The 26,436-nt window shown below is 43.1% G+C and overlaps 1 protein-coding gene across 2 annotated transcripts in view; it reads right to left on the bottom strand.

Moving 5' to 3' along the window:
- PLEKHF2 (pleckstrin homology and FYVE domain containing 2) overlaps window positions 1-26,436 on the bottom strand; it is a 74,760-nt gene that overhangs the window by 38,174 nt on the left and 10,150 nt on the right. Inside the window, exon 2 of one of the 2 annotated variants that reach the window (XM_044245259.1) lies at window positions 20,149-20,291. The exons of the other annotated variant lie outside the window; for it this stretch is intronic. Coding sequence (XP_044101194.1) covers window positions 20,149-20,176 — 28 coding nt within the window. The 5' untranslated portion in view covers window positions 20,177-20,291. The remainder of the gene's footprint in view (window positions 1-20,148; window positions 20,292-26,436) is intronic. 2 annotated transcript variants of the gene reach the window in all.

The raw sequence follows: 26,436 nt of genomic DNA, 5'->3' as shown, positions 1-26,436 counted from the left end.
TCTAGATTGACAACAAACAAGGAATGTTCACAAGCAGAACACATCCTGTGAAAACAAGCCATCATTTAGCTATAACCACCCAGCTGCTCTTCTCACCTCGTCTCCCTCTGCTCTGTATGGAGCAGCTCCCAACACCCATCTCAGCCCATGACTTCCACCCAGACACACCCACGTGTTGCTTCTGTCCTTAGCCCAAGCTCAGCTCCCAGAACTGGTAGGTGCCAGACAGGCAGGCCTGGCCAGACACAGCAGGGCTTCTGGTTCTAGAAGAGGGGCCAAGTGGCTGGACCAAGAACACTCTGGAGAAACTCCTTGTAGAACAGTAGTCCTGTTCCACCTATTTGAGTGTCGGCACATGCAATCTCTGTTTACTGCACTGTGACTCACACATAAGGAAACCCGAATTTGGAAATGAAACTGAGTGGCAAGGCAGGCAAACCAGCCAAGAAATAGGGAACACAGTCAAGAGACACAGGCTCACAGCCAGAGACTGTAGGATGTGGTGCAGAGGACTATTTCTAAAGTGTGGGGTCAAACCTGTTGGAAAGGATATTTTGATCTGGAATAGATTTTTAATGATAATGCAAAGGTCTGAATGACCTCCTCTGTCATATAGTGCCTTCTTTTCATGTTCTCCAAGTACTGAACCCTTTTCCTGTCATTTTTCTTTCATATAATCTCCAGCATATCTTCACTTTATTTTTCTCCTAGCCTCTGCCATCCTGCATGAAGAGTCCTGACACACATTATACTTCTCCAGAAATGGAGTGTCGTGTATATGTATAGAAATATAGATATGTACCTCGTGGATTAGAAGATCAAAATAATCCATGGAAATCTACTTGGGGATAAAATTGGGATGGAAATATAAGATAGAGTAACTCAGTCCTATTTATTTATAAAGCAGTTCATTAATTTATTAAAAAATATCATTGATTACTATGAAGTATTGTTATTAGAGTTGGGGGTAGCATTGGGTACATAGGGAAGACAGACAAGAGCCCTGTCTTCAAGGAGCCTACCTTCTAGCAAAGGGAGAAAACACATATAATAAGATAATTGCAGACAGTAATGAGTTCAGTAAAGGAAATAGAGATGGCAAGTACCATGACATCAGCCAGGACTGTGTAAGCGCCTATTCAGCCAGAGCAGCCCCACTCCGGGTAAACTGCCATTTTGCTGTAAAGCTTAAATTGACCTTGGCCCCCCAAGGGGAACTTACTTAAAAGCAAGTCCGGGAAACCAGTCACAGGTAACAAAGTCCAAGTACAAGGGTGGGTCAGGCCAGGTGGAGGTATTCAATCAGTGGGGGGTGGGTCAGGCCAGGTGGATGTATTCAATCAGTGGGGGCGCATACTGTTTCTGAGCTACCAAGGAGTATGGGCCCCCGCCCTTTGGGAGCCTTTTGGCACCAATCCTAACCAAGGTGTGATAGGCTAAATCAAATGTCTACTAGGGTAAATTGTAATTCAGTTGGTCACCTAGCATCACTATGGAGTTTCCTGTGTGTGTTACAATCTCATTGGCCACCTGTGTGTGGCCAGGCCCAGCCACATGGCCTTTGCTCTATAAAAGTTAGTCTGGAAAGCAGGGAGGGATCGTCCTCTCTGGAGGGGCGGCCCCAACTGGTCTGTTTGACGGTCGATATGATTCCTGATGCTTGGCATGAAATAAAGCTTTGCTTGACCTTTGCTTTGTATCAGTCTCGCTCCTTTAATCACTGACCCATTATTGGGGTACCCAATTTGGGGGGGACCCAACAACTGTTTAGGGTGGGAGGTGTTTTATTCCCATAATATTCATCCATCCCACCAACACTATCACTGGTCTTTGAGAAGACAGCTGATAGTCTCTCAGTCTCATGGAAGTTGCTATGCAAATGCATCTTTAAGACAAGAGTCCTAGCTGAAAGTTGCCACTAGCCCCTCCCACCATCACACACTCTCAACCAGATTATTGCCCCTAAACTATCCTTGTATAAAAGTTCTGGAGCTATCACAGCATATTTAATGGAAAGTGACTGGCTATTTTAAATAGAATAGTCCAGGGACGCCTGGGTGGCTCAGTTGGTTGGACGACTGCCTTCGGCTCAGGTCATGATCCCGGAGTCCGGGGATCGAGTCCCGCATCGGGCTCCCAGCTCCATGGGGAGTCTGCTTCGCTCTCTGACCTTCTCCTCGCTCATGCTCTCTCTCACTATCTCTCTCTCAAATAAATAAATAAAAATCTTTAAATAGAATAGTCCATACAACTTCTCTAAGAAGATGGCAATTGAGTTGAAAGATGAGAAAGAGGCAACTCCTGGAAGAGCTGGGGAAAACTGTTCTAGGACAAGAAGGAACATATGCAAAGTTCCTAAGACAGAAAGCGTTTACAGTGAACTCAGACTAGAAAGATCAATGTGGCTGGAGGGGGCAGGTATTAAGAGCTAATTGTGGTAGACAGAAGCCAGAGGGTTCTGGCCTGAACCAGAAGGGCCTGAACTAGGTTATAGGCAGGAGAGTGACACTCTCTGATTTAAAGTTTCAACAGATTTAACTCCGAATTGAAGACAAAAATGGAAGCAGGAAGACCTCTTAGCTAAACACTGCAGTAGTTCAGGGGAAGACAATGACGGATGAGGCCAGGCACGCAGCTTGGAAAGAAATAAATGGACAAAGAGAGATATTTGGGAGATAAAACAGGTAGGACTTGCTAACTGACTTCAATAAGGCAAAAGAATGGGAGGAATGAAGAGTGACTCCCACCTTTAGGCTTGAGCAGTTGAGAAGATTGTTGCTTCATTTTTACTGACATAACAATGCCTAGGAAAGGAGCTGATTTCAGAAGCGGAGAGAAAATCAAGAATAATTTGACATACTTGGTTTGAAATGTCTATTACTGATCACAAGTAGTGATGTCAAGTCTAGAGTAAGTGGAGAGAGCTGGACTGGAAATATAAACTGGGGCCCTGTCCACAAAGGACACAGTAGGGATGATATCAAGAAATTTATTAGGACCTTTCAAAATCAGGGATCTAAAGATGAATGAATATAATCTGTCAAAAAGAAATAACACTTTATACACAAAGATATTTATGGCAGTATAGATAGACTATCTGGAAGCAGTTGAGTGCTTTCTCAATGAAATACTATTCAGTAATTTAAATTCTTTACTAAGGCTTCTGGATAAAAAAAGGATATATTTATATTATAATTCTAAGTGGAAAAAAACACTAAACTTATCTACATCATATGATAACTATATAAAAATATGCACAAAAGATAAGGAAATACATGAAAGTTTAATCATAGTCATTTTTCTTTGGATTTTTTTCATATTTTCTGTAATTCCCATTCTGTTTGATAGCTTAAGTGAGGCTTATCCTAAGGTAACAAACAACTCCCCAAATTTCAGTGGCTTATCACATAAAATTATTTCTTGCTCATCCAAAGTCCACTGTAGGTCAGACACAGTAGATAAGAAAAGATGGTCACTATCAACACCTTTCCTTCCTATACTATACGCTACTTCCTATATCAAGTGTAGGGGTCTAATTTCTCTTGCTTTAAAGTTGGACTGACCTTGGTGACTTGCCTTGACAAATAGACTATGGCAGCAATGACCAAATGGGACATCCCAGGACAAGTTGTTAGTAGCTTTTTAACTCCTCCTGGGTCTCTTGGAACACATGCTCTTGGGATGCTTCTTCTCAGAACCCAAGACCCATACAGTAAGAAGCCCAAGGCATTTAGGTGCTGTGGTTGACTGTGCCAGAGCTCTGAGCTGATAGCATTAATTCCAGCCATTTTGGACATCCAGCTCAGATGTGTGGTTAGATGACTGCAGCATCAGTCAATGGCTGTCTGCAATAGTATGAGAGACCCTTAGTGACAACTGCCTAACTGAGCCCGTCTAGCACCCACAGAACCATGGGAAATAATTGCTTTAAGCCAGTAAGTTTGGGAGTGATTGGACACCCAGAAAAAAACAACTGGAATCTGTGACCACTTTCCAAGGCAGCTGGCATCCTTGCAGTGACTCAGGGATGCAGGCTTCTTTGCTCTTGTGGCTCTATGGTCTCAAGATCTGGTCATCACTATCCCCTAAAAGGGAGGCAGAATTGAACGTTTGCCCAGGATGTTTCTCTGTCTCAGACCAGAGACAGGTATCATTTTCACTTACAGCCTATTGGTCAGCATGAGGCAAACAAGGAAATGTAGTTTCTTGGGGTGTGGGAGGGAGAAAAAAAATGACATATTGGTAAGCACTGGTAACGTCTACTGTCTTTACATTACTTCCACTTTTTACTTGTGAAATAGTCTAAACATAAGAAAACTACAAAGGGGAAGATAATGGGCATCCATCTACTCACTAACCAGACATCAAACTCTTGCAACTACACACAAAAAAGCTTTATTTTTAAAAAGGTTGTTGGATATTACATGTCTCTGGAGAGCTTTCTGTGGATGCTGTGTGAAAACTGCCGATTACAACCATTCAAAGGATGTCAAGTTCAGACTCCTTAACATAGTCCTTCACTATGACTCCTTAGCCTCCCTTTCTGGAGAGCTTACAGTTTTCCCCTTCACAGACTTAACAGAGGATTTTTTTTTTTTTTTAAGATTTTATTTATTTATTTGTCAGAGAGAGAGAGAGAGAGTGAGCACAGGCAGACAGAGTGGCAGAGGGAGAAGCAGGCTTCCTGCGGAGCAAGGAGCCTGATGTGGGACTTGATCCCAGGATGCTGGGATTATGACCTGAGCCCGATGCAGCCGCTTAACCAACTGAGACACCCAGGCGTCCCAAGGATGTTGGTTTTTTTTTTTTTCCCCCTCCTTATATCCATGTACTCTTCTTTTGGTAAATCAATATCGCAATTTTCCTTTGCATAACCATTTCTACCGCATTTTTAGCAAAACGCTTTAGGCATATCAACTGACTCTCAACTCCAAAGACGAGCTGGCTTTTGCCCAGCATGCTACCCCATACTCCCAGACCCAGTAATTGGTCCCATTCCTGGAATGCAAACCCAGGAATTGTCATTGACAATTAAAGAAAAAGATGTTCTCTCCCCTTCTGATGTGAACAAAGAATCCTATGACCCCAGGACTGTTAGGCTCAAAACAGAGAGAGGAAAAGAAATAAGACCCTTACTTAGTCCATCAAGACTTATCAATAGCTTAAATCATCTCTGGACTGAACAACCATTTGCCTTTTAGGTAAGACAATGAATTTCTTTTGTTATATCAGTCTAAATTGGATTTTCAGTTGATATCAACAAAGAGACTAATTATTACTAATTAATAGCAGTGTAATCCAGCCACCTTAAGTCACTTTTGGTTCCCTAAAATACATGTATTTTCACTTCAAAATAAGGTTCAACTGAGCCTAAGATGTATTGAGAATAGGGGCGCCTGAGTGGTTCAGTTGTTAAGCATCTGCCTTCAGGCCAAGTCATGGTCCTAGGGTCCTGGGATCTAACCCCATGTTGGAATCTCAGCTCATCGGTGAGCCTGCTTCTCCCTCTGCCTCTGTCTGCCACTCCGCTTGCTTGTGGTCTCTCTTTCTGTCAAATAAATAAACAAAATATTTTTAAAAAATAAAAAAGATGTATTGAGAACAGTCTCCACGAAATGTCTGGGCCCCTGCTGTGGGCTGAAGAACAAAATTACCATCTGCATCCTCTTTTAAAAGTTGAGAACATTCCAGATTATCAGCTGTTGAGGCGTGCTATTCCCTAAGTGTTGACTTGTAGACTTCAGTAATTTTAGCCGTTTGCCAGGACAAATGACCATGGGAAGCTCTCTGAGGTCCAAGTCTCTCTCAAAACCATCTGCTGAAGGGCACCTGGCTGGCTGAGTTGGTAGAACACACAACTCTTGATCTCTGGGTGGTGAGTTTGAGTCCCATGTTGGGTGTGGAGTTTATTTAAAAAACAAGCAACAACAACAAACTATCTGTTGAGCAGTTGGGTTGAATGCCCCTGAGAATAAATATGGCGCGGTGTAGACCCTCACCAGAAGAACGACAGCTTGTGTATTGGAAAACATGTGGACAGAAAATTTCCCCTTGAGTCAAAGTTATGCTTTTAACTTCCTGATGTGGTTCTATGAATGGGGAAGTGAGTGTCCCTTGGAGAATATGCTACGGAGCTCCAGGCAGTGTGACTGAGTCAACGAGAGAGGGTTTCAAGGTGATGTAAAATGGGGAAATGGAGAAACATGTTTCCATCAGAGGAGCCAGACCCTCCCTTACTTTCATATTATAGTTTTCTCATCTTCTCACCACATTTGAACAGCTAGAGAAGCCTCCAAGAAATGATGACAGAACACTTAAAAGTTGCCAAGGGAGACCTTCCAGAAAGAGTGTAGTGAATGAAACACGTGACAGTCTTCTCGTCACTATCTATCTTTTCTTGAGTCACCATGTATTTTTCCCTCTCTCCTTCAGCCTGCTTGCGGTTGACACATATTGAGGTGTTCAAGACAAACTTTTTAGACTTCAGTAGCAATGACAGACAAAGCAGATCTATGGAACCCATAAAGGGATTTTTTGAAGTCTTGGCTATTTGGTAAGATGAGCACAGGATTTGATATTTCCCTACAAATGCAAGGCTTTCTGGATATATACTTCTGCTTATTGCAAATCTCAGAAGAACATTTATAGTAGCTTATTTGCAATTTCAGATCTAAGTGGAAGCATGGGTGTCAAAGGGAGTTTTAGAAATCCCCATGGGATGTTGAAGAAAGTCTTATCTGTCTTTTTGGTTCTTGTTGCTATTTTGATCTCAGGAAAAAAAGAATGTAGGAGAAAGTAAAAACATCATTATCACCTGTATTCACTGAATGAAAGAATGTGATTCTAGAACAGGGGTAGAAAATATATACAGCAAGTTGGTGAGATGACTCATGAGTACAAGCACCAAAATAGCTCTGCTTTCTTATATGATATGACAGGTCTGCCAACAGCTAACTAATGTAATAGAATAATGAATCGCTTGGGACTAGTTCCTGTAAAGCACACCTACAAATGTAGTACCGGGAAAGGCCACTTTCACCAAACATGGCTACTAGCATATGTGGGGGCAGGGAGTAAAGGCAAGGAGGTCTCGCACCGGTAAATGGCATGGTACCAGACACCCTTTTCCCTCCATCTGTCTGTGGTGAAGCCCCCAGGGGCCACACCTGTGGTGGTGAGGCTGAGGTAGGCCTCCCTGGTTCTCTTTTTTTCTCTTCTGCGGGCCCAGGCTGCTGAAGGCTCTTCTCTCTTTCCAAGCAACACTGCCCCTGCTATCTCTGGATTCACTTCTCCACTTGAAAGCTGGAGAATCAGGCTTGCTTGTTTTACCCCCTCTGCCCTTCCCTCACATAAGCATGTGTAGACTCTCCAACCAAGGCCTAACAGGATCACCTCAGGGAGGCAGGCCGGGAAAGAAAAGCACATGTGGGGAAACCTCAGGCTTCAGATCTTACCAAGTTCTCACCTTTGAGGTCCTGGCTGTCATTCCCAACTCCCCGGAAGTCCCTCAGCCTCCATGTACTCTGAGCTCTCTGCCATGACTGTGTCATGAGCCTGGAGCTCATCTCAACCTGAGGTGCCCGTGGAGGGGCACCCCATACCCATGGCCGCTCTCCCTTGGGGTTCCTGCATTCCTTGAGTCTGAGGCTCCAACTGGGACTGAATGATGAGTCAACCAGTATCCCCTATGACGCCATTTTTTCTGAAATAAATAATTTGTGTTTCTGAGGGCCCCAGTCTGGATGACACTCCTTTTCCAAGGGAGAGAAATGACCCTGTCCAGGCATTTCCTCACATGCTCCACAACAGAACTCAGAGCCAAGCTGGCTGGCCTTGGGCCCTCACTCTGTACCTGCTTGCCACTTACAGGACCTCAGGCACATCAACGAACCTCCTTTAGCCTCAGTCTCTTTACCCGTCTAGTGGTGGTGGGGTTTCGGAGAAATGGTCCACTGAGCATGGTTTCCAGAACACAGTAAGAATTCCCAGCGGGACTCTTGCAGTATCTGGCAGCCACGATCCAGCCCCTAGATGGGTAATGCCTGGCCCAGTGGGAGCCTTCGGGGCTGTGCTCCATCCCAGCAACCAGTGTCCATTCCCGCTGGGCAGTGCCTGGGCCATCCCCGTTGCTGAACATTTTTAATCTTCATGTTGGGTACACTGTGTACATTGAAAGCAAAGTTACACTGAGAAGTGTGTAGAGAGTCCTTAAAGCACAGAAGAGATGAGACAGGAACCAACAAAAGCACGGAGGGATGAGAGGGAGCAGGAAGGCAAGGTCCCTTTTGTCTGCCATGCCGTGTGATAGGCAAACCTGATCTTAGCAGCTGACAGCATCATGGAGAAATATGGAGAAGGTTGCTGTGTTATTTTCTGTGGCTGTCATAATAAATGACCACAAGCCAGGCTTTAAAACAACAAAAATGGATTCCTTCACAATTCTGGAGGCCCCAAGTCTGGACTCCCTCTGAAGGTGTTGGCAAGGTTGTGCTTCCTCTGACGACTCTGGTGGAGAATCCTTCCTTGCTTCTTCCAACTTCTCGCGCCTCCAGGTTTTCCTTGGCTTGTGGTGACATAGGTCCGATCTTTGCCACTGTCTTCACATGGCTTTGCCCCTGTGTGTCTCTGTGCCTCAAATCTCCTTCTGTTTTCTCTTTTAAGGACATCTCTTGTTGGAATTAGGACTACCCTGAGTCCAGGATGATCTTACCTTGAGATCCTTACTGTAATTATGTCTGTAAGGAACTTTTTGCAAAATAAGGTCATTTCAGAGGTTGTAGCGGTTAATATTTGAACCTATTTGGGGGGCACCACTGTTCAACCTACTATAATTATATACAAAAGCAGAGGTCTTGGGGCACCTGTGTGCCACAGTTGGTTAAGCATCCAACTTTTGGTTTCGACTCAGGTGGTGATGTCAGCGTTGTGAGATCGAGCCCCATGTTGGGCTCTGTGCGCTCAGCAGAGTCTGCTTGGGATTCTCTCTCTTTGCCTCTTCCCCATCTCTAAAATAAATAAATAAATCTTTAAAAAAAGAGCAGAGGTCTTTGCACATGGAGGGCACTTAATAAACATTGTGGCTTATGCATATCTACATTGTGCTTGATGGTTTTCAGAAGACTGTAATTCTATGACATCAAAGAAGATAATGTGGAAACCTTGACACGTACACAGAAATGTTCCTCAGTACCATTCATCTGCTCTGGTTCTAGGACAGAATCTATTTTTTTCATTTTTCCAACTTCTAGAGGCCATCTCTGCTTACATTTTCCTTCTTGACTCTGGTCCTTCTGCTTCACTTTTATAAGGACCCTTTGGATGACATCGGGCCCACCCAGGATAATCCAAGGCAATTGTCTCATTTCAGGATCCTTAATTTAATGACATCAGCAAAGCCTTTTTTGCCATGTCAGATCCCATAATCAGGTTCCAGGGATTAGAATGTGAACATGTTTGGGGTCATTATTCCGTTGACCAGAGTTGGGAACATGGGTTTCATCCTTAGAGCAGCAGAACTCAATGGAGGGTTGAAAGTAAAAGAATGAAATCAACAGAATGAGAATGACAAAACCAGAAGAGTCACGGGATTGCAAGGGCAAAAGCGTTAACCGTGGCTAGAGGACTTAAGAGTTGACATAGAATCACTCTAGACAATACTTGAAACTTATAGAATATCTGGTCATGTGTAGGATAACTGGTATATATAAGTTTTTCTTCTTCTGTAGTCTGGGTTTGGTCTTTCACAGTTCTTTGAGGTTTTTATGAAGCACTGAGTCCCAGGACTCCTTTGGTTATTATTATCAGAGGTAGCCAGCTGGTCAAGGTGGACCTGGAAGATTCTTCAGGTCAAGATTCTATGCCCACAATGAGTATGAGCCCAGGTGTATGTGTGTCTGGGGGAATGCTGCCCTAGCAGGCACATGTCCACAACACCTTAGCAAGCATTGCCCAGTCTAGAAAGATACTGGAGCTGCTGCTTCAAGAGTAAGGAAATGGCCACAGAGCAATAGGAAGGAATGTCTTAAAACTAAAAGATCCAAGAATGTGGACTCTGTTGATTACTGGAAATGCTTCATTAACACTAAGTGAAAAGAGTGTACGGAATTGCTCCTAGTGATAACATGCATATTTAAGGGATATGAAAATTAATAAGATTTGAATAGATTCTTAAGTTTTCCCTGACGTTTGTGAAGTTTATTCAAACTTGTCTGTGCTTCTGGCAACAACTCCCTGTCTCTCCTCTTGCACAGAGCTGCTCAGAATTGCCTGGAAGGCCCTCTGATGACTGCTTTTGGCTGGCCTCTTCCTGCTCCTGTCTTCACTGGCTTTCTGAATCCATTCTTCTCTGCTTTAGCTTTTTGTACCTACCTCAATGTTACCTTGTTGAGGGGACCTGTTAGAATAAAACTCCTGAGTTCACTGGCTGTCCCCAACCCGTCTGAGAGTCTTGGCTTCCCCTTCATAGCCATGGGTGAGAGCCTCAGCCTCCCTACCCAGGCCTCTCAGGTCCCACAAGCCAGGCCAGCCCATCAGGCTTCACCTCCAACTAGAGGATCAGAGAGGTGGAATAATAATTTCTTTCCAGGGATGCCTGGTGGGCTCAGTCTGCAGAACATGCGACTTAATCTCCGGGTTGTGAGTTTGAGCTCCACGTTGGGTGTAGAAATTACTTTAAAAAAATAAAGTCTTTGGGTGCCTGGGTGGCTCAGTGGGTTAAGCTTCTGCCTTCGGCTCAGGTCATGATCTCAGGGTCCTGGGATCGAGTTCCGCATCGGGCTCTCTGCTTGGCAGGGAGCCTGCTTTCTCCTCTCTCTCTCTGCCTGCCTATCTACCTACTTGTGATCTCTCTCTGTCAAATAAATAAATAAAATCTTAAAAAAAAAAAACTTTAAAAAGTAATCATAATTCCTTTCCAGAAGCTCATTGCCTGAAGAAGTTACAAGTTATTTACTAATCAGCATAAGAAAACCACTTTCAGCCAGAAATTTTCCATAGCAACACAAATCCTAGAACTGACACTGAGTGTTGGGATCCAGAAAGGATATTAACCAAAGACATCTTGATGGTAGGGGGAGGGGGGCAAACAACCAACCCTAAAGAGAAACAAAAAGGTCCTTCAGAAGACTGGAAGACAATGTGGTTCTGATGTATAATTATCCACTGTATCAAACCATATAGTACAAGGGAGGCAGAGTAGTGTAAAGATTTAAAAGCACAGATTCTAACTCCAGATTTTCTGGGCTCAAACCCCAGCTCTGCCCCTTACGGGCTGCTGCTTTTGGATTAAGTGACTTAACAGCTCTTTATTTAAATTTCTACACCTGCTCCATCAGAATAATAATAGCCCTTACCTTACTGGGTTGTTTTGAAGATTCAACGAGTAAGCATCAAAAGCCCTTAGAACTGTGGCTGGGACAGAGCAAGCACTCAGTGTGTGTTAGTTCTATCTGTACTGGAATGTGTCTAATACTGCACATTGCTAAGAGTGGGAACTGCTTAAATAGCCCATCTAGCTTCTTAAGTGGATTGCACCCACGAACGATACACCACAGAGCAATGAAATCATGTCTGTTGATCCAGACCTCTGCAAAAGCATCTTTTTTTTTTTTTTTTAAGATTTTATTTATTTATTTATTTATTTGAGAGAGTGAGCAAGTAAAAAACAGCATGGGAGGGGAGAGGGTCTAATGGAGAAGCAGTCTCCCCGCTAAGCTGGGATCCTGATGATGCGGGACTCAATCCCAGGACTCCAGCATCATGACCTGAGTGGAAGGCAGCTGCTTAACCAACTGAGCCACCCAGGCACCCCTGCAAAGGCATCTTGATGATTGCTGGGTAAAAGGCTGAGGCTTGTTCTGTCTGCAGCATGGTTTGTGGGGTAGGCAAGATGCTAATGAGACCACAGCTACAGAGTTAAATATGTTCATTCTGTCCCATGACCTCAAACTGAAGTCTTTGCTTCTCCAAGCATCTCTCAGGTACATGCCACTAGTCCTAAGAACACCTGCCCACCATTACTGGCTACTATTGGACAAAGGGCATGATTACTGGAGGAATTGCCCTAATTCCATGGGGCAACATTAGGATCCCCTTTCTGAATTGATAAGAATGCATTCTATCATTATCCAGGGGGCTTGATAAAGGTAATTCAAAGAAGATGGAGAAAAGAAGAATTCCTATAAAGACATACTGATCCACAACTTCAAATTGTTTGGAAGTGTAACAAAATACTTCCTAAGAGAGGCCGAAACGGCCCCATCTGCAAAATCTTGGAGTAGCCACTTTTTATTTCACCAAATAAAGTTTGTTTCCATATCAGCAAATGGGGTAGAGAGGTTGCAGACAGTGACCTATCAGCCTTATTGGAAGACCAAATCCTTTCTTACATGGAACACGCAGAATGTCATATGACACATTATTAGAAACACTATCCCAGTGTGTGTGTGGGGGGTCACACACACTATACGTCCCTAGGGCCCAGGCAGCACCTCCCCTGGCTCAGACAAAGGTGTTCTCCTCCAGGCTCACCCAGCACTCCATACCCTTAGCCTGTCCCTATGCTCTTGGGTCTAGATGCCATGTCCATTTATGATATTCTAATTTGTATACTCAAAATAATATGAATATGAATATTTATGCATGAGTTTACTACTACAGAGAAGAGAGCCCCTAAGTATTCCACGTTGGTCTGAGACTCATCTCAAGGCTCTGCCCAATTCTTCTGGGGTCCTGGATCTTGATAAAACCTGAGGGATGGTTTTGGGAGCCATTTAATGCTCTCTCTGTGCTAACCTCACTGCATTTCCTCTTAGAGGCCCCCCACTCCACACCCACCACTCCGGACAACATCTTCTGTGTAACTGGATTTCCTTTTCTGTAGAAAATAGTATGGCAGTTTCTCTACAGCGGGTACACCATTTTATGTCCCCACCAGCAATGCACAAGCGTTCCAGTTTCTCCACATCCATGCCAACATTTGTTGTTTTCTATTCTTTGGTTAATGGCCATCCTAATGGATGAGAAACGCCAGCAGATGTTAAGGTCACCTAAGCGATAGTGCTTGGTCACAGAACCTAACGATACCTGCTGCCCAGACTATTTAATTCCATAGTCAGGGCCGTCCTGGGTCCCTCAGGTTTCCCCTGGGACTGTCCAAGCTCTTAGGTCACCGATCCAAATGACCCAGGGCATGTGGTCATTATACTCCCAAGCTCTTCTTGTTCCTTATATTCAGGAAGACTCAATCTGTCCCACACATTTGTCTTTAATGACTTCTCTGGTACTTTCAAGAAAAACTCAATAATTTGTATTTATATTAGCTTTCTTAAAAAAAAACACGTTAAAATAACAGCTTTATTGAGATATAAGTCACATACCACAAGATTCTCCTTTTTGAAGTAATATTCTTTTTTTTTTTTTTTAAAGATTTTATTTACTTATTTGACAGAGAGAGATCACAAGTAGGCAGAGAGGCAGGCAGAGAGAGAGAGGAGGAAGCAGGCTCCCCGCTAAGCAGAGAGCCCGATGTGGGACTCGATCCCAGGACCCTGAGATCATGACCTGAGCCGAAGGCAGCGGCTTAACCCACTGAGCCACCCAGGCGCCCCGAAGTAATATTCTTAAAGGCAACTTTCTGGTTACTATGAGTGATTAAGATGATTGCCTCACATTCATGGTCCCTTTATGGAAGAGGAGTCTTTTGTGATAGAGCAAGAGAGTATTGTCTCCCAGCTAGACGTTTGCTTACAGACATGGCCAGCTGTCTTGGTCAGGCTCCTTTGGTTGATTGAAACAAAGACTCACTCAAGTCCTTAGAAAAAGGACATTTATGATAAAGATCTCTGTTAGCAGAGACTAGGAAGCCATCAGGAACCAAAGCTACTTTTTCTCTTTCTCTTGGGCTACACTATCTCTGTCTCTGTTTCTTACAGCAACATTGTTTCTTTGCATGTGTTCCATTCAAAATTTGACTTGCTATTACCGTTGGTGGTGGCCCCAGATCTAACTCGTGTTCAGGCTTTCTAGGCAGCCTTTCCTTTCCTGTTCCTGTTAGTAGCAACTTCATTCTCTCAGAGAGTTCTGATTGTCCAGCTGGGGTGCAGGGTAAGTACTGACCAGCCAATGTAATATTGTCCTAGAATCAGGCGCCCAGACTGGCCCAATTTACTTCGCCACGAGGAGGGACTAAGGTCACAAAATAAACACAGCTGCTGGGGTAATGTGGAGAGAACCCAATGGCAACTGTGCACACAATGGGGTGAGTTACAGGAGGCAAGCCTGAGCTTAGGAAACATGAATCTTTTACAATGGCCAGTAATAATACCCTTTGCTCCAGAGGAGACATTATCTTTATTATACTGGACTGTAAACATGGCTGCCCTTCGCTCTGCTGGAAGATGCTATTTCTATATTCCAACCATATTCCAAGGCTATTCACTGTATAAACATTCTTAGATGAGGCTAAGAAAAATGGTCTAGAGGGGCACCTGGGTGGCTCAGTTGGTTAAGCATCTGCCTTTGTTTCAGATCATGCTCCCAGCGTCCTGGGATGGAGCCCTGCATCATCTCCCTGCTCAGCAGGGAGTCGGCTTCTCCCTCTCCCTCTGCACTTCCCCTGCTTGTGTACACTGACTCTCTCTCTCTCAAGTAAATAAATAGAATCTTTAAAAAAGGAATATGATCTGAAATAAAGGGAGGTCAGTACTGAGCTTGCAAGCCATACAGAAAAACCCCAAAAAGATCCATGGAGAGTTGTTTTCTGATAGTTACCAGTAAATCTCTTCTCACTCTGGGTGTGTGTGTGTATGTGTGTGTGTGTGTAAATACTAGGAAGATCATAGGATTTTATTGTGTATGCTGTGAGGTGCTGTTCCTGATTGCAAATGTGGACATTCTAAAATCTTTTCTACATGGTGATTATACCACCATAATCACCACAGCCGTGCTTAACTGCAAAGCTAATGTGACTATTGTTGTTTTATTCTTTAAAAAAAAAAAAAAAGATTTTATTTATTTATTTGACAGACAGAGATCACAAGTAGGCAGAGAGCCAGGCAGAGAGAGAGAGGAGGAGGCTCCCTGCAGAGCAGAGAGCCTGATGTGGGGCTCAATCCCAGGACAGTGGGATCACGACCTGAGCCGAAGGCAGAGGCTCTAACCCACTGAGCCACCCAGGTGCCCCTGTTGTTTTATTCTTTTAAGAGTTACAGATATAGATCAGCCTTTGCCTGGGCCTTTCTAGACTAGAAGGCTAACTAGTCCCACCTAAAGGAGTACAGATGAATGTCCACCTGGCTGAACCAGGATATCCAGCATGGCAGGGAAGGCCCCAACCATGGGGGTCCAGCACACATTTAAATGCCAATACTGGCCAGGCAGGTAGGTAAATGAGTGAGGTGATCAGTTGTAGTAACTGGGATTAGTGGAGATGGGGGCGAAAAGGAGAGGGCATCCTCCATCCAGAAGGTGACAGCCACTACTCTGGTCTAACTGATTATTTCATCGAGAACGAGAGTCCCAAGTTTCTTGATTTCCATCCTCCCACCAAAGAACTTGAAATGTGAATTGTATGTGATATCACCCGCTCTTTAGATGTTGCAATTAATTCAAATTTAAAACACTGCAAGTACCCAGAGAATAACCCAAAGGAGCAGTGGTTGGAACTGAGAGAGCCACATTAAGGAGGTAGCCAGATCTGATAGATGCCTGATGCTCCACGGATAGCTAGCTAAAGCTTCAGTTGGCCCAAGTAACCAAGCTAGAGAATGTGGCTAGGGCTGTGATAGACATTCTCTTGCCCTCCCCTCCCCCCTCCCCCACTGATTCTTCCCCAGGGGAAGAAGAGTAGCTTATTTGCAGAAGGAAGTTTAGAAAAAAGAATTGTGCATATCTGGATCAGCTCACTCCTCTCCTTCTCTTTGAGATTTGTCTACCTACAAAGAACACAAGACTTGGTCTACTCCCCTAGGTCTATGTCATAAGCTTTTTAAATTTTTTTTAAAAATATTTTATTTATTTATTTGACAGAGATCACAAGTAGGCAGAGAGGCAGGCGGAGAGAGAGAGAGGAGGAAGCAGGCTCCCTGCTAAGCAGAGAGCCCGGCTCGGGGCTCAATCCCAGAACCCTGGGATCATGACCGGAGCCAAAGGCAGAGGCTTTAACCCACTGAGCCACCCAGGAACCCCCTATGTCATAAGCTTTACAGTTGCCAATGCATATGGCCTGAGGGATGTGTGCAGGGATGTGTACAGGGATATGTGCAGCATCCTGTGGGCTGTTTAGTACCAGAGACTGGGTCAGCCCCTGAACATCATCAATATCAACTTTTCTCCCTAATAAAGCTGAAATGCTATACTCCATCCTACTGATTCTTGACTCTATTTCTCAATTATTTCTAAATGTGGGCAGGAATAAAGGTGTGGCATTTTAAAAATCCCTTCTAGCTCAAATAGGCATTATTACTGTTTGACTTTACAAAGGTGATTAAACAGAGAGAGGCATTGGTTGATTGAGATCTTTGCTCCTAACAGGCACTGGTGTGATTTTAGGCCTGCTTATCAGTCACTCCTTCTTCTGGTATTGACGACTTGATTTTACTTGGAATTTTCTCTGTATATTTGATAGGGGTGAGGTAGACTCACCCCCTTCCTCCAGGGGCAGGATACTTCAGGGCTGGTGCATCAGGGCAACACAGCCACCAGGATACCGTGATTGGTGCAGGAATGAGCATATGATACAAGACTGATAAACTGGGGTTGTTTAAACTTAATCTGATGTAATACTTGGGAGAGTACTCTCTTCCCAGCTGAGTCACCAAAAGGAGGAGATAGAAACTTGGGCTGCTGACAGCCATCTTGCCATCATAAGAGAGTGTGTACAGAGCCTGAAGAGAGGAAAGGAATATAATGGTTGTTGGCCAGTTACTGATCTATTGTCTCTTAGTCCCAAATTCAACTTTTATTGTCTGCTCTGCAGAAGTGTAGATGGGCCCTTAAATATTTTTTTTTCTTTACTACCTGTAAATAATATAGTATATATTATACTATACTATACTATACTATACTATATTCTAAGAGGATGACCTTCCAGCAAATTCCCAGAGGTGCATTTCCAGGAAGTTCTCCTGAAACAGCATGACAGCCTTGTCTGCCAATCAGTGAAATAGAGCTGTGACCGCCCCAACAAGGTCTGGATCTCAGCTCGGGGTCAGGGGATGGGAATGGCTGGTGCTCCCTTGGATACTCTATCCCAGCGCCAAGAGGAATATTGCTCCTTATACGTGTTATTCTTGCATTTTTTAAAGAATTCTCTTTGCTTCTATGGCTCCTCTGGCTCAGTTGGGAGGAGCATGTGACTCTTGATCTTGGGTCTGTGAGTTCAAGCCCTATGGCGGGTGTAGAGCTTACTTAAAAACAAAATCTTGGCGGCACCTGGGTGGCTCAGTGGGTTACGTCTCTGCCTTTAGCTCAGGTCATGATCTCAGGGTCCTGGGATGGAGCCCCGCATAGGGCTCTCTGCTCAGCAGGGAGCTTGCTTCCCCCCAACCCCCGCCTGCCTCTCTGCGTACTTGTGATCTCTCTCTCTGTCAAATAAGTAAATAAAATCTTAAAAAAAAAAAAAAAAAAAAAAAAAGAGTTCTCTTTATAGCCAATCCCTTGTTATTCCAACACCCTGTTATGGTTAACAGTTCTTTAGATTAAACTTTACCTGTATAAATGATTGTGTGTTTTTAATCCTGATGGGACACTGTATGACACAGATGTCAAGTGAGACCAAGCTCTAATGGCATTGACTGGGCCAGAACCTTCCTCTTCCTGTGGACATGTCAGTGAGTAAATTAATACTTTTTTTCTTCATTTGAGCCATTTTGAATTGGGGTTTCTGCCTCTGGCAAGTTAAAGAATCTCAATTTTGTAAGCCATAAAAGGAGAGCAAACAGTTAAAAGAACAAGAAATGTTGTTTACCTGGAGAAAGAAAGTCACTTTAGGAGGCAGTATGAGAACTATTTACATTTTCACCGTGGGAAAGAAGAATTGAAATGTTACTCTCAATTTGAATTTTATGACCATAATATGATTTGTCATTTGATGATCAAATTAGGACCAATGGATGGAAATTACAGAGACAAAATCTCAGTTCATCATGACAACACAAGGAAGAACTTTCCAGGAATTTGGTAATGGGGTTTTGGAATGTAGGTGAGGTTTGGTGGGGTGGTGTCCAGAGCCCACGACCAAGAAAGAATTCTTTGAGATGTCTTTGGTGCAAAATGGGGGTTTATTAAAGTAAGGGGACAGGACCCAGGGGCAGAAAGAGCTGCTGCAGGGGGTTGATGAGGGGTGTCTGATTATATGCTATGGGGTTGGGGTTGGTAAGGGGAAAGGAAAGTTTTCAAAAGAACTTCCATAGGCTAAAGAGTTCCTAAAGATACAGGAGGCCTTGCCATTGTAGAGTTAAGGTTGTTTTCCCCTCTAGCAAGGAATTAAGATAGTTGGGAGATCCATGAAAGAATGTCACAACGTCCCATCTAGGAGTGGGGGCTGGGGAGAAGTTGCAGTGTGTCAGCTTACGCTTTGTCTTCAGCTAGCCTTTTGTCCCTCATCATCAGTATCCAAAAGTGGAATGAACTGCTTGTCCACTGTGAGGCCCCTGTCCATAGAAGTGTTTGAAGTCAAGGGGTGATGGCCACTGGCAGGTATGCTATGGAAGAGATCATTGTATTGGGTGGGAAATGCACTAAATGACTTGAGAGGTCCTTTCCAAATCTAAGATTCTACTATTATCTTTCTGGAAATTTCTTAGCCCAAATCCTATTAGACAGTCCCAGTTAAGAGAAAACCAGACTAGGGCAACATTGTATATTATGTGAATCACTTGAGATTGGAACTTTGGATACTGCCAGATGTTATCAGCAGATGCAAAGAAAATGGACCAAGTCACCAGACAGGAGTGTCTAAATTCACTTCTTTGCCCTGCTGAGAACACAATGTATTGCATGAAAAACAGGAAAGCAATTACTGTAAATAAAATTATTCTGAAAACAAACATATTAAACACTTGACTTTAATTTGGCTCAAGTATATTTACCTGACTCAGAATTAGATTGCTTAAATGAGTAGGTAAATGAAAAGTGCTCCAAGATCTGGCTTCACCCAAACTACGGAACATTAACCTGGGAGGCAGCCAACATTCACTTTATTCCTGCTTTTTATAGTAACCTTGGGGCAAGGGAGGGCGGGGTGGAGGGGAAGAAGAAAAAGAGCATGGTTTTGCTGAGTTTTGGCTTGTCCAAGCACAAGAATCAACAAAACAATAGTCATACCTACATCACAGAGTATGTTAAAGTAAAACAGGAAATGCCTACAAAAATAGAAAACAATGTGTTCTTCTATGGACATAATAGATACAGTGACTCAGAATTCTTTAATGCAAAGGTTTCTAGTCAGAAATTATACTGAAAGCTGCCTTATTTAGCCAGTATTTCCCAGCACCCTCTGAATTAATATACTTTTAAAAATATGTGATCCCCAACTACCCAGCTCTAGAATAGAAGTTGGTTCAACATATACCAAAAACATGCATAAAGTGAAACTAAACCTATAGAAAATCAGTAACAAGTGTATTCAAACTATGATATATTTAGAAAGTCAAAGGCAACTTTGCATCTGACCTTCTAGGGAGTAGCCTCTAAACCAAACATTTCAGCAAATCAGACTGTTTTTTTTTTTTCACTATCAGTAATTTTTTTCTTTTCTTTTCTTTCTTTCTTTCTTTCTTTCTTTTTTTTTTTAAGATTTATTTGACAAAGAGGAAAAATCAAACCACAATTCCATCATAGTTTTTTTGTGGAGCAAAACTTGCTTTTTAGCTTTAATTACTTGCTTTGTCCTTCTGTTTACTATTGTTCCCTTCGTCTATTTTTTGCATGTAGACCGCATCCTGGGGGGGAAATCATTTTAAAACCTAATTCTTACGGATATCCTCATTTCAGTGTGTTTTTGTGATTGCATATTTATTCCTTACACAGGGTGAGGCACAACAGGAATTGATTAGGAGCTGAGAAGGGGAAGGACTGCCCCTGGATCGAACCTTTACAATCTAGCTTCCCTGATTGGTTAAGATCAATTTCTAGATCAGACAGACTCACCTGTCTTCAACTGACTGTAGTGCCTCATGTATGATTCAGGGATTCATTATCTGCAGCCCAGATCAAGGCAGAAAGCCCAAACACTCTCAGAGTCTCAGACGGAGAGGGCTTGGGAAAGCACTTTTGCAGATGCTCCCCTGAAGCTGGAAGCAATGAAAAGGGTACCAGAGAAAGCATTAGAGGCCAATCTTGTATTAATGGAAGAGCCATTCTTTTATAGCATTTGCAAATGCCCAGTTATAAATGCTGTAGAGGTGAGGCAGTAGAGGTGTGGTAGTTCAGAATGAGAGTGGAACACCAGGGTGGGTGGTGGGTGGGTGCCTCCTGCAAGCCCGTGAGAACGCTTGGACGGTAACCTAGGCTGAAGAAGTGGGAAGGGTGGGAAATTCAAGAGGTTGGTCTCCAGGCAACATCACTACAGGCTCTCTCCTCTGCATGCTCCTCTCATAGTCAAACCCTGGCATGAACCATGGAAGTTTCGACCAGGCAGCGGAAGTGAAGGTGTGCAGACAATGTGGAGGCACACAGTCATTTTTGTTGGCCAGCCGGAAGCCCAGGAGAACTGGTGGTGACCCCTCAGAACACGGCCAGACAGCGGAGCCAGCTTTAAGGAAAATGGGTCTCTCTGGATTGGGGTGGTGCCCCCACCACACTGACAAGTAAGAGGAGAGGCTTCAATGGTACTAAAGACTTTGAGGTCTGCCCATCAAAGCGCAGATGTGGCTGAAATCTTACCATTAGCAATGGCCTTTTTCAATAAGTTTGGGATATGGCTAATTCAGCATGGTTGTATTTTCTAAGGCTTAAAGGAAAAAAACACCGTTCCTTTCATAGTGCCTGGTCCCAGGGAGGGCTTGGGTTGTTGGGAAATGAGGCCCTAGGAGGAAATAGGATTTTTAGGGTTCAGGGATTTTTATTTCCCCTTTGCCACAACTGAAAGTTTGGCTCTTTCCCTCTAGAGAGGCATTCCAGACCTAGGGAAGGGCATGACCCAGTGCCTGCCACCGAACGATCCTGAAACCATACAGAAAATCCCACTGACACCTTAGCAGATGAGCCAAGGGGTTGTGGGAGTGGGATGGGACCTCCAAAGGAAGATTGTCCTGTTTTCCTTTTCTCACATTACAAAAGTGAAAAGTTTTCTTCTTGGTAATCGTTTCAGGTTAAAAGTAACCACCATCCAGGTTTTTCTCCGTTAGTCTAAATTTGGCCCAAGAGAAAAGAAACGTGGAAATAAGGCCAAGAGTCTTGCAACTCTTCTGGGAAAGAGAGTGTTATAAGAACCTGGGGGTTCCTTTATGTTTTATAGTCCTCTCTTTTATATGTATATAATTATAATAGGAAAAAAATGTGGAATGTTGGCACACATGTGTATTGTGCTAAAATGGTCTCAGAGAATTAACTTAGATTAGGTATTTTTCTTTTGTTTTTGTTCTAACACGTGTAGTTTTATTGAAGTAGAAAAAGAAGACACCATGGGACAGCTCTAATCTTGTTTTGCTGAACACGTTGCAATATCTGTTAATTTTATGGAGTCACTTAAGACATTCAACAGAATGTCACTTATAAAACTAAGTTTAAGTACAAATACGCCCTATTTTAAAAGAAAAAGAAGAAAAGGAAGAAACATCTGTCTAGAATCTATTGCAAAGTGACATTGGCAAGACGAGTTAACGGTATGAGGGATATAATATTAATTAACAAGAGCAGGGCACAAAACGATATACAGTATAATTTTAATTTTAGATAAAACTTATGTATTTAATTAAAATCACAGAAATGGAAAGTAGAATGGTGGCTGCCAGGAGCTGGAGGGAGGGGAGAATGAGGAGCTACTGATTCATGGGTACAGAGTTCCTGTGTTTTGAGAAGAAGAGAGTTCTGGAGCTGGGGGCGGTGATGTTTACTTAATCCCACAGAACCACACACTTAAACCAGAGTAAAATGAGAAATTTTCTGTTATGTGTATTTTACTACAGTTTTAAAAAATTACACATTCAATTTTAAAAGACTAGAAGAAAAGGGGCACTAGAGTAACTCAATCAGTTGAGTGTCTGGCTCTTAATTTCAGCTCAGGTCATGATCTCAGGGTTGTGGGATTGAGTCCCATGTTGGGCTCCAAGCTCAGTGGGGAGTCTGCTTGAGATTCTGTCCCTTGCCCTCTGCTCCTTCCCGTACTCACGTGTGTGTGTGTGTGCGCGCGTGTGCTCATACACAATGAGTGCCTCCCTCTCTCTCTAATAATAATAAAAAAAATCCTTGAAAAACAACTAGAAGAAAATATAACAAAATACCAGGAGTTGCTACTTTGCAGTAGTGGGATTGCAGATAGTTTGTTTTCTTCATGCCTTTAAAAAGTATTTTCTAACTTTTCTACTATAAACATTTTTTAAATCAAAAAATAATCTTAAACATCTCTCTTCAAATTCCAGTTTCCTCAGACTTCTCAAATTGTCAGTTTACTTTTCAACTTCCTCAAGATTTCCCAAGCACAGCTACTAGGTTTTCTTCTTCTTGGGACACAATCTGTCTCATTTCCCCTTAAGGTTTTGTAGAATCAGGAAACCATAAGTTCCAAATATTCCAATAGCATTCGGTTTCGTCCTCGTACTCAGAACACCAATATTTAACCCAGAGAGTGTGGTCATTGCACCTGTATGGGGTTTTTCAGCTGTCCGCAGCCACTGCCCACCTCATTTTCTCTGCTTTTTCTCTTATCTCTTCCCTTTGTTGTCTCAGAGGCTGTGGTAGATGAGGTTTCACACCTTGCCCCCTGACTGCCTCCAGTTCATTGTTTCATGGTTCAGTGCTCTATCACCTCTTCCCAATTCTGAACACTCAAGATGTAGCAATAGACACTTTTATTTTTTTTTAAATTTATTAAGAGAATTCACCCTGGAGAAGCAGAAGAGACTCCAGATGGGAATATTACCACTAAAGCATCAGCTGTTCTCACCTGTAAAAAAAACCCTTTACAAACATGGAGCAGTAGGAAATAAAGGATCTCCTCTCTCCTTTCTGATGTTTCATAGCAACTGCAGACAAGCAGATTCAGGAGCCCCCAGGAATCTCTGTCTCAAACACCTGTAACAGCAGCCCCTTTTCCAGTCCTCCATAGACACGGGCCCACCATCCTCTACTCCAGCCTAGAAGTTGACTTTGGAAAACAAAGTAGGTGGTGGGAATGAGAGGAGCCTTAGAGATGCCCCGCAAGCAACAGATGAGTCCTCATATCGCAGGATTTTCCAAAGAACTTTACAGTCATCAGAACCTAGGCTCCCCCATCAGTGCCTTCAAGTTCTAGAAGTTAGTTCTTTCAGGAGTATACTGATTTCCAAAAGCTTGATTTTCAACTAGGAGTCAACCATACAGGCAGAAAGTAGATTGTACACCATGATTTCAGGGACTATATAGTAGTCTGTATCTCCTACTGTTGAACATTTAGGTTTTCCCATTTTTTATGTTTTACCAATTATGCCATTACCAACAAAGGATGCAGTAATTCTTTATTTTCATGGGGAGCTTCCCTCCTGTGTAATGCTATTAGCTAAGTTCATGTTGTATATATGGGAATAATTTGATTTAACTTCCCTTTCCATTAAAAGCAGTGGTATGTATTTTAGGGGCAAGATTTAGCTGGACGGTTAAAACTGTCCTTCCCTCTGGCATGGGTCCTCATTTGAACTCTGTTAACCTCACTGCCTAGGATGGGAACTGGAACTGCCTTTAATCATAATGAGTAATTTTTTTTCAATTTTAGGCATACTAAGCTTTTCATAACAACAATAATCGTGATTCCATTAATAACAACAACAGTAATAGTAACGACTATCACTTGACGTTGCTCTGTATGACAGGCCCTGTTCTAAGCACATTCATTAAGTCAATTAATTCTCGTGTGAACCCTGTGACATAGGTATGTTATTATTATCCTTGACTTGCAGGGATAGCAACATAGTTAACACAGCTAATAACCGGCCAACCCTTAGTGTGAACCCAAGTTCACACTAACGTGTGAACCCTTAATATGAACCCTTAGTGTGAACCCAAGCACACTGGCTCAAAGTCATACTGCTATGTCTTACCTGAAGAGGCTACACGAAGTTGGGGAAATCTCTGTGGGTATTTGAGGGAACCACCAAAGAATTTTGCAAATAAGCAACATTAGCAAACTCCTACTCTTAAAATAAGCTTCAGCTCAATATCCTCAGCTGTCTTTTTCATTTAATTGCTGATTTTCTGGGGCTTCTTCAACACTTCATTTATGTATGTTTTGTATCCACTATATTTATCATAATGAGGCTATTTAACCCTACTAAATGTGACACGAGGGAAAGGATCCCATATTGTTATTTTAGAAACTTTCACACTTATTCAATCAAGCACATTTATCCTTTTATTTATTTACCCATTCAGTGGTAAAATTCAGCTGCTTTTCCATAATCTCCATTATTCTCTACACCAAATCACCCCAAGTCAACCCATGATCTAAGTAGAAACAATGTGCTTGCTACACAAACCAGAGTAAAGATGCATGTCTTCCATCCAGCCCTAGACTAAGACCCTTCAGCTCCTTTATATATATAGAAATGAGGCAGCTACTACTATGTTCTATAGACTTATGTCAACTATCCAGCACAATGGCTGGCTCTTCCATTCACCTGAATGAACCAGCAAGTATCTCACTGATCAAGCACTTCTACCAGCCACTGTTTAGACTCTGGGTTTATAGCAGCGATCAAAGCAGAAATCAAAGGAATGGAAGGGCCTGCCCTCATTAAGTTTATGTCCTAGTACATCATACAATAGGATGTCAGGTAGTAAAAGTTCTATGATGAAAATAAGGTTGGTGTGAGGCATTGAGAGGGGTGGAGAAAACTCCAGTTTTGAATTCCTCTATGTACATAACCCGTACTTCAGAAATTTTTGGAATGAAGGCATGTTACAGCTCAAGATAGAAATATGGTCTACTACAGGGGCACCTGGGTGGCTCAGTCGGTTAAGCATCTGCCTTCAGCTCAGGTCATGATCCCAGGGTCCTGGGATCGAGTCCCGAGTTGGGCTCCCTGCTTAGCGGGGAGCCTGCTACCCCCTCTGCCTGCCACTGCCCCTGCTTGTCCAAGCTCTCTCTCTATCTGTGTCAAATAAATTAATAAAATTTTAAGAAAAAAGAAAGAAAGAAGAAATGTAGTCTACTGTCCTACACTAGAATCAGCTATTAGGTTATAATTCTCTTCTGAAGGATGAACATTTGCTTAAGTAACCCATACTTAAAAAATAAAGTTGGCCTCTAGACCAAGAGGAAGCTAGGCCCTGCTAGGAAACATTTGACTTGGATCCAACAACTTTTGCTCACTTGCTGGATTCAAACAGAATGATACTTTTAAGGTCAAGTTTACATGCATTTTTTTTTTTTTTTAACCTGCATCTTTTACCTTATGAATTTGTTAAGATTTCCCTTTGGATACAACTGAAGACAGACTTGCTTTGGGATGACAAAGAGAAAAAAGAAACAACAACCTAGGAGTGAGTAAATTAGGCAATGCTCCTAAGTGGGATGCTAGCAAAACATAGCCCCGTCAGAGCTTATTCTTATTTGAAGTCATTCTCTGTCCTAGCCTGTCATCAGATGAGTGGCTTTGGAGTCAGCTCTGGACTGCTTTGTTTGGCTTCCAAGGATGGCCACTAATTAGGATATTATGTATCTAAAGAATGTAGCTCTTTCCAGGCCTGTGTGAGTTCTTAGAACTGGGGACCTTTCAAAGGAAATACTGAGATTTGCTTCCTGGCACTGGCAGTTTGGAGAAAACCCAGCTCAACAGTGACCACTTCACAGCCTTCTCTCCCTGTAGCCCGCCCCCCTCTTCCCCGAACCCCACCCCCCACCAGAACTGGGCTCATCTGCTAGTCCGATCTGCCCCATGGTCCTACAGTCGCTTTATGTGGTCTGTTTCTTAGGCTTTCTGGGGACCCATGAGGCTGAGGGCTGCTTTGTTCATGCTTTTAGCCTCAGTGCGTCACACGTGCCTGACCTAGAGTAGGTGCCCAATAACTGGATGCCATCACAGTGTCCACTAGACCATCCTCTTTTAGGAGAAAGATAAATGTCTTTCTCTTTCGAGTCCGCATGCATACAGTATTTTCTTTAAGAAAGCATTGCAAGCTTAAAGGAAGTGCTGTCGCTAGTTGATATTTTAATTCCTTCAGTACAAAGGGTGCCAAGGATGGCCAGGCGCCCGTCCTTGTCTAACAGGCCAGCTCTGTGGGTGCGATGGGATTGACGGCCAC

Source organism: Neovison vison, chromosome 4 (assembly GCF_020171115.1).
Source record: "Neovison vison isolate M4711 chromosome 4, ASM_NN_V1, whole genome shotgun sequence".
NCBI classification, from domain to species: Eukaryota; Metazoa; Chordata; class Mammalia; order Carnivora; family Mustelidae; genus Neogale; species Neogale vison.
The sequence above is the reverse complement of the archived record's forward strand: the minus strand, read 5'-3'. Positions and strand labels throughout refer to the sequence as shown.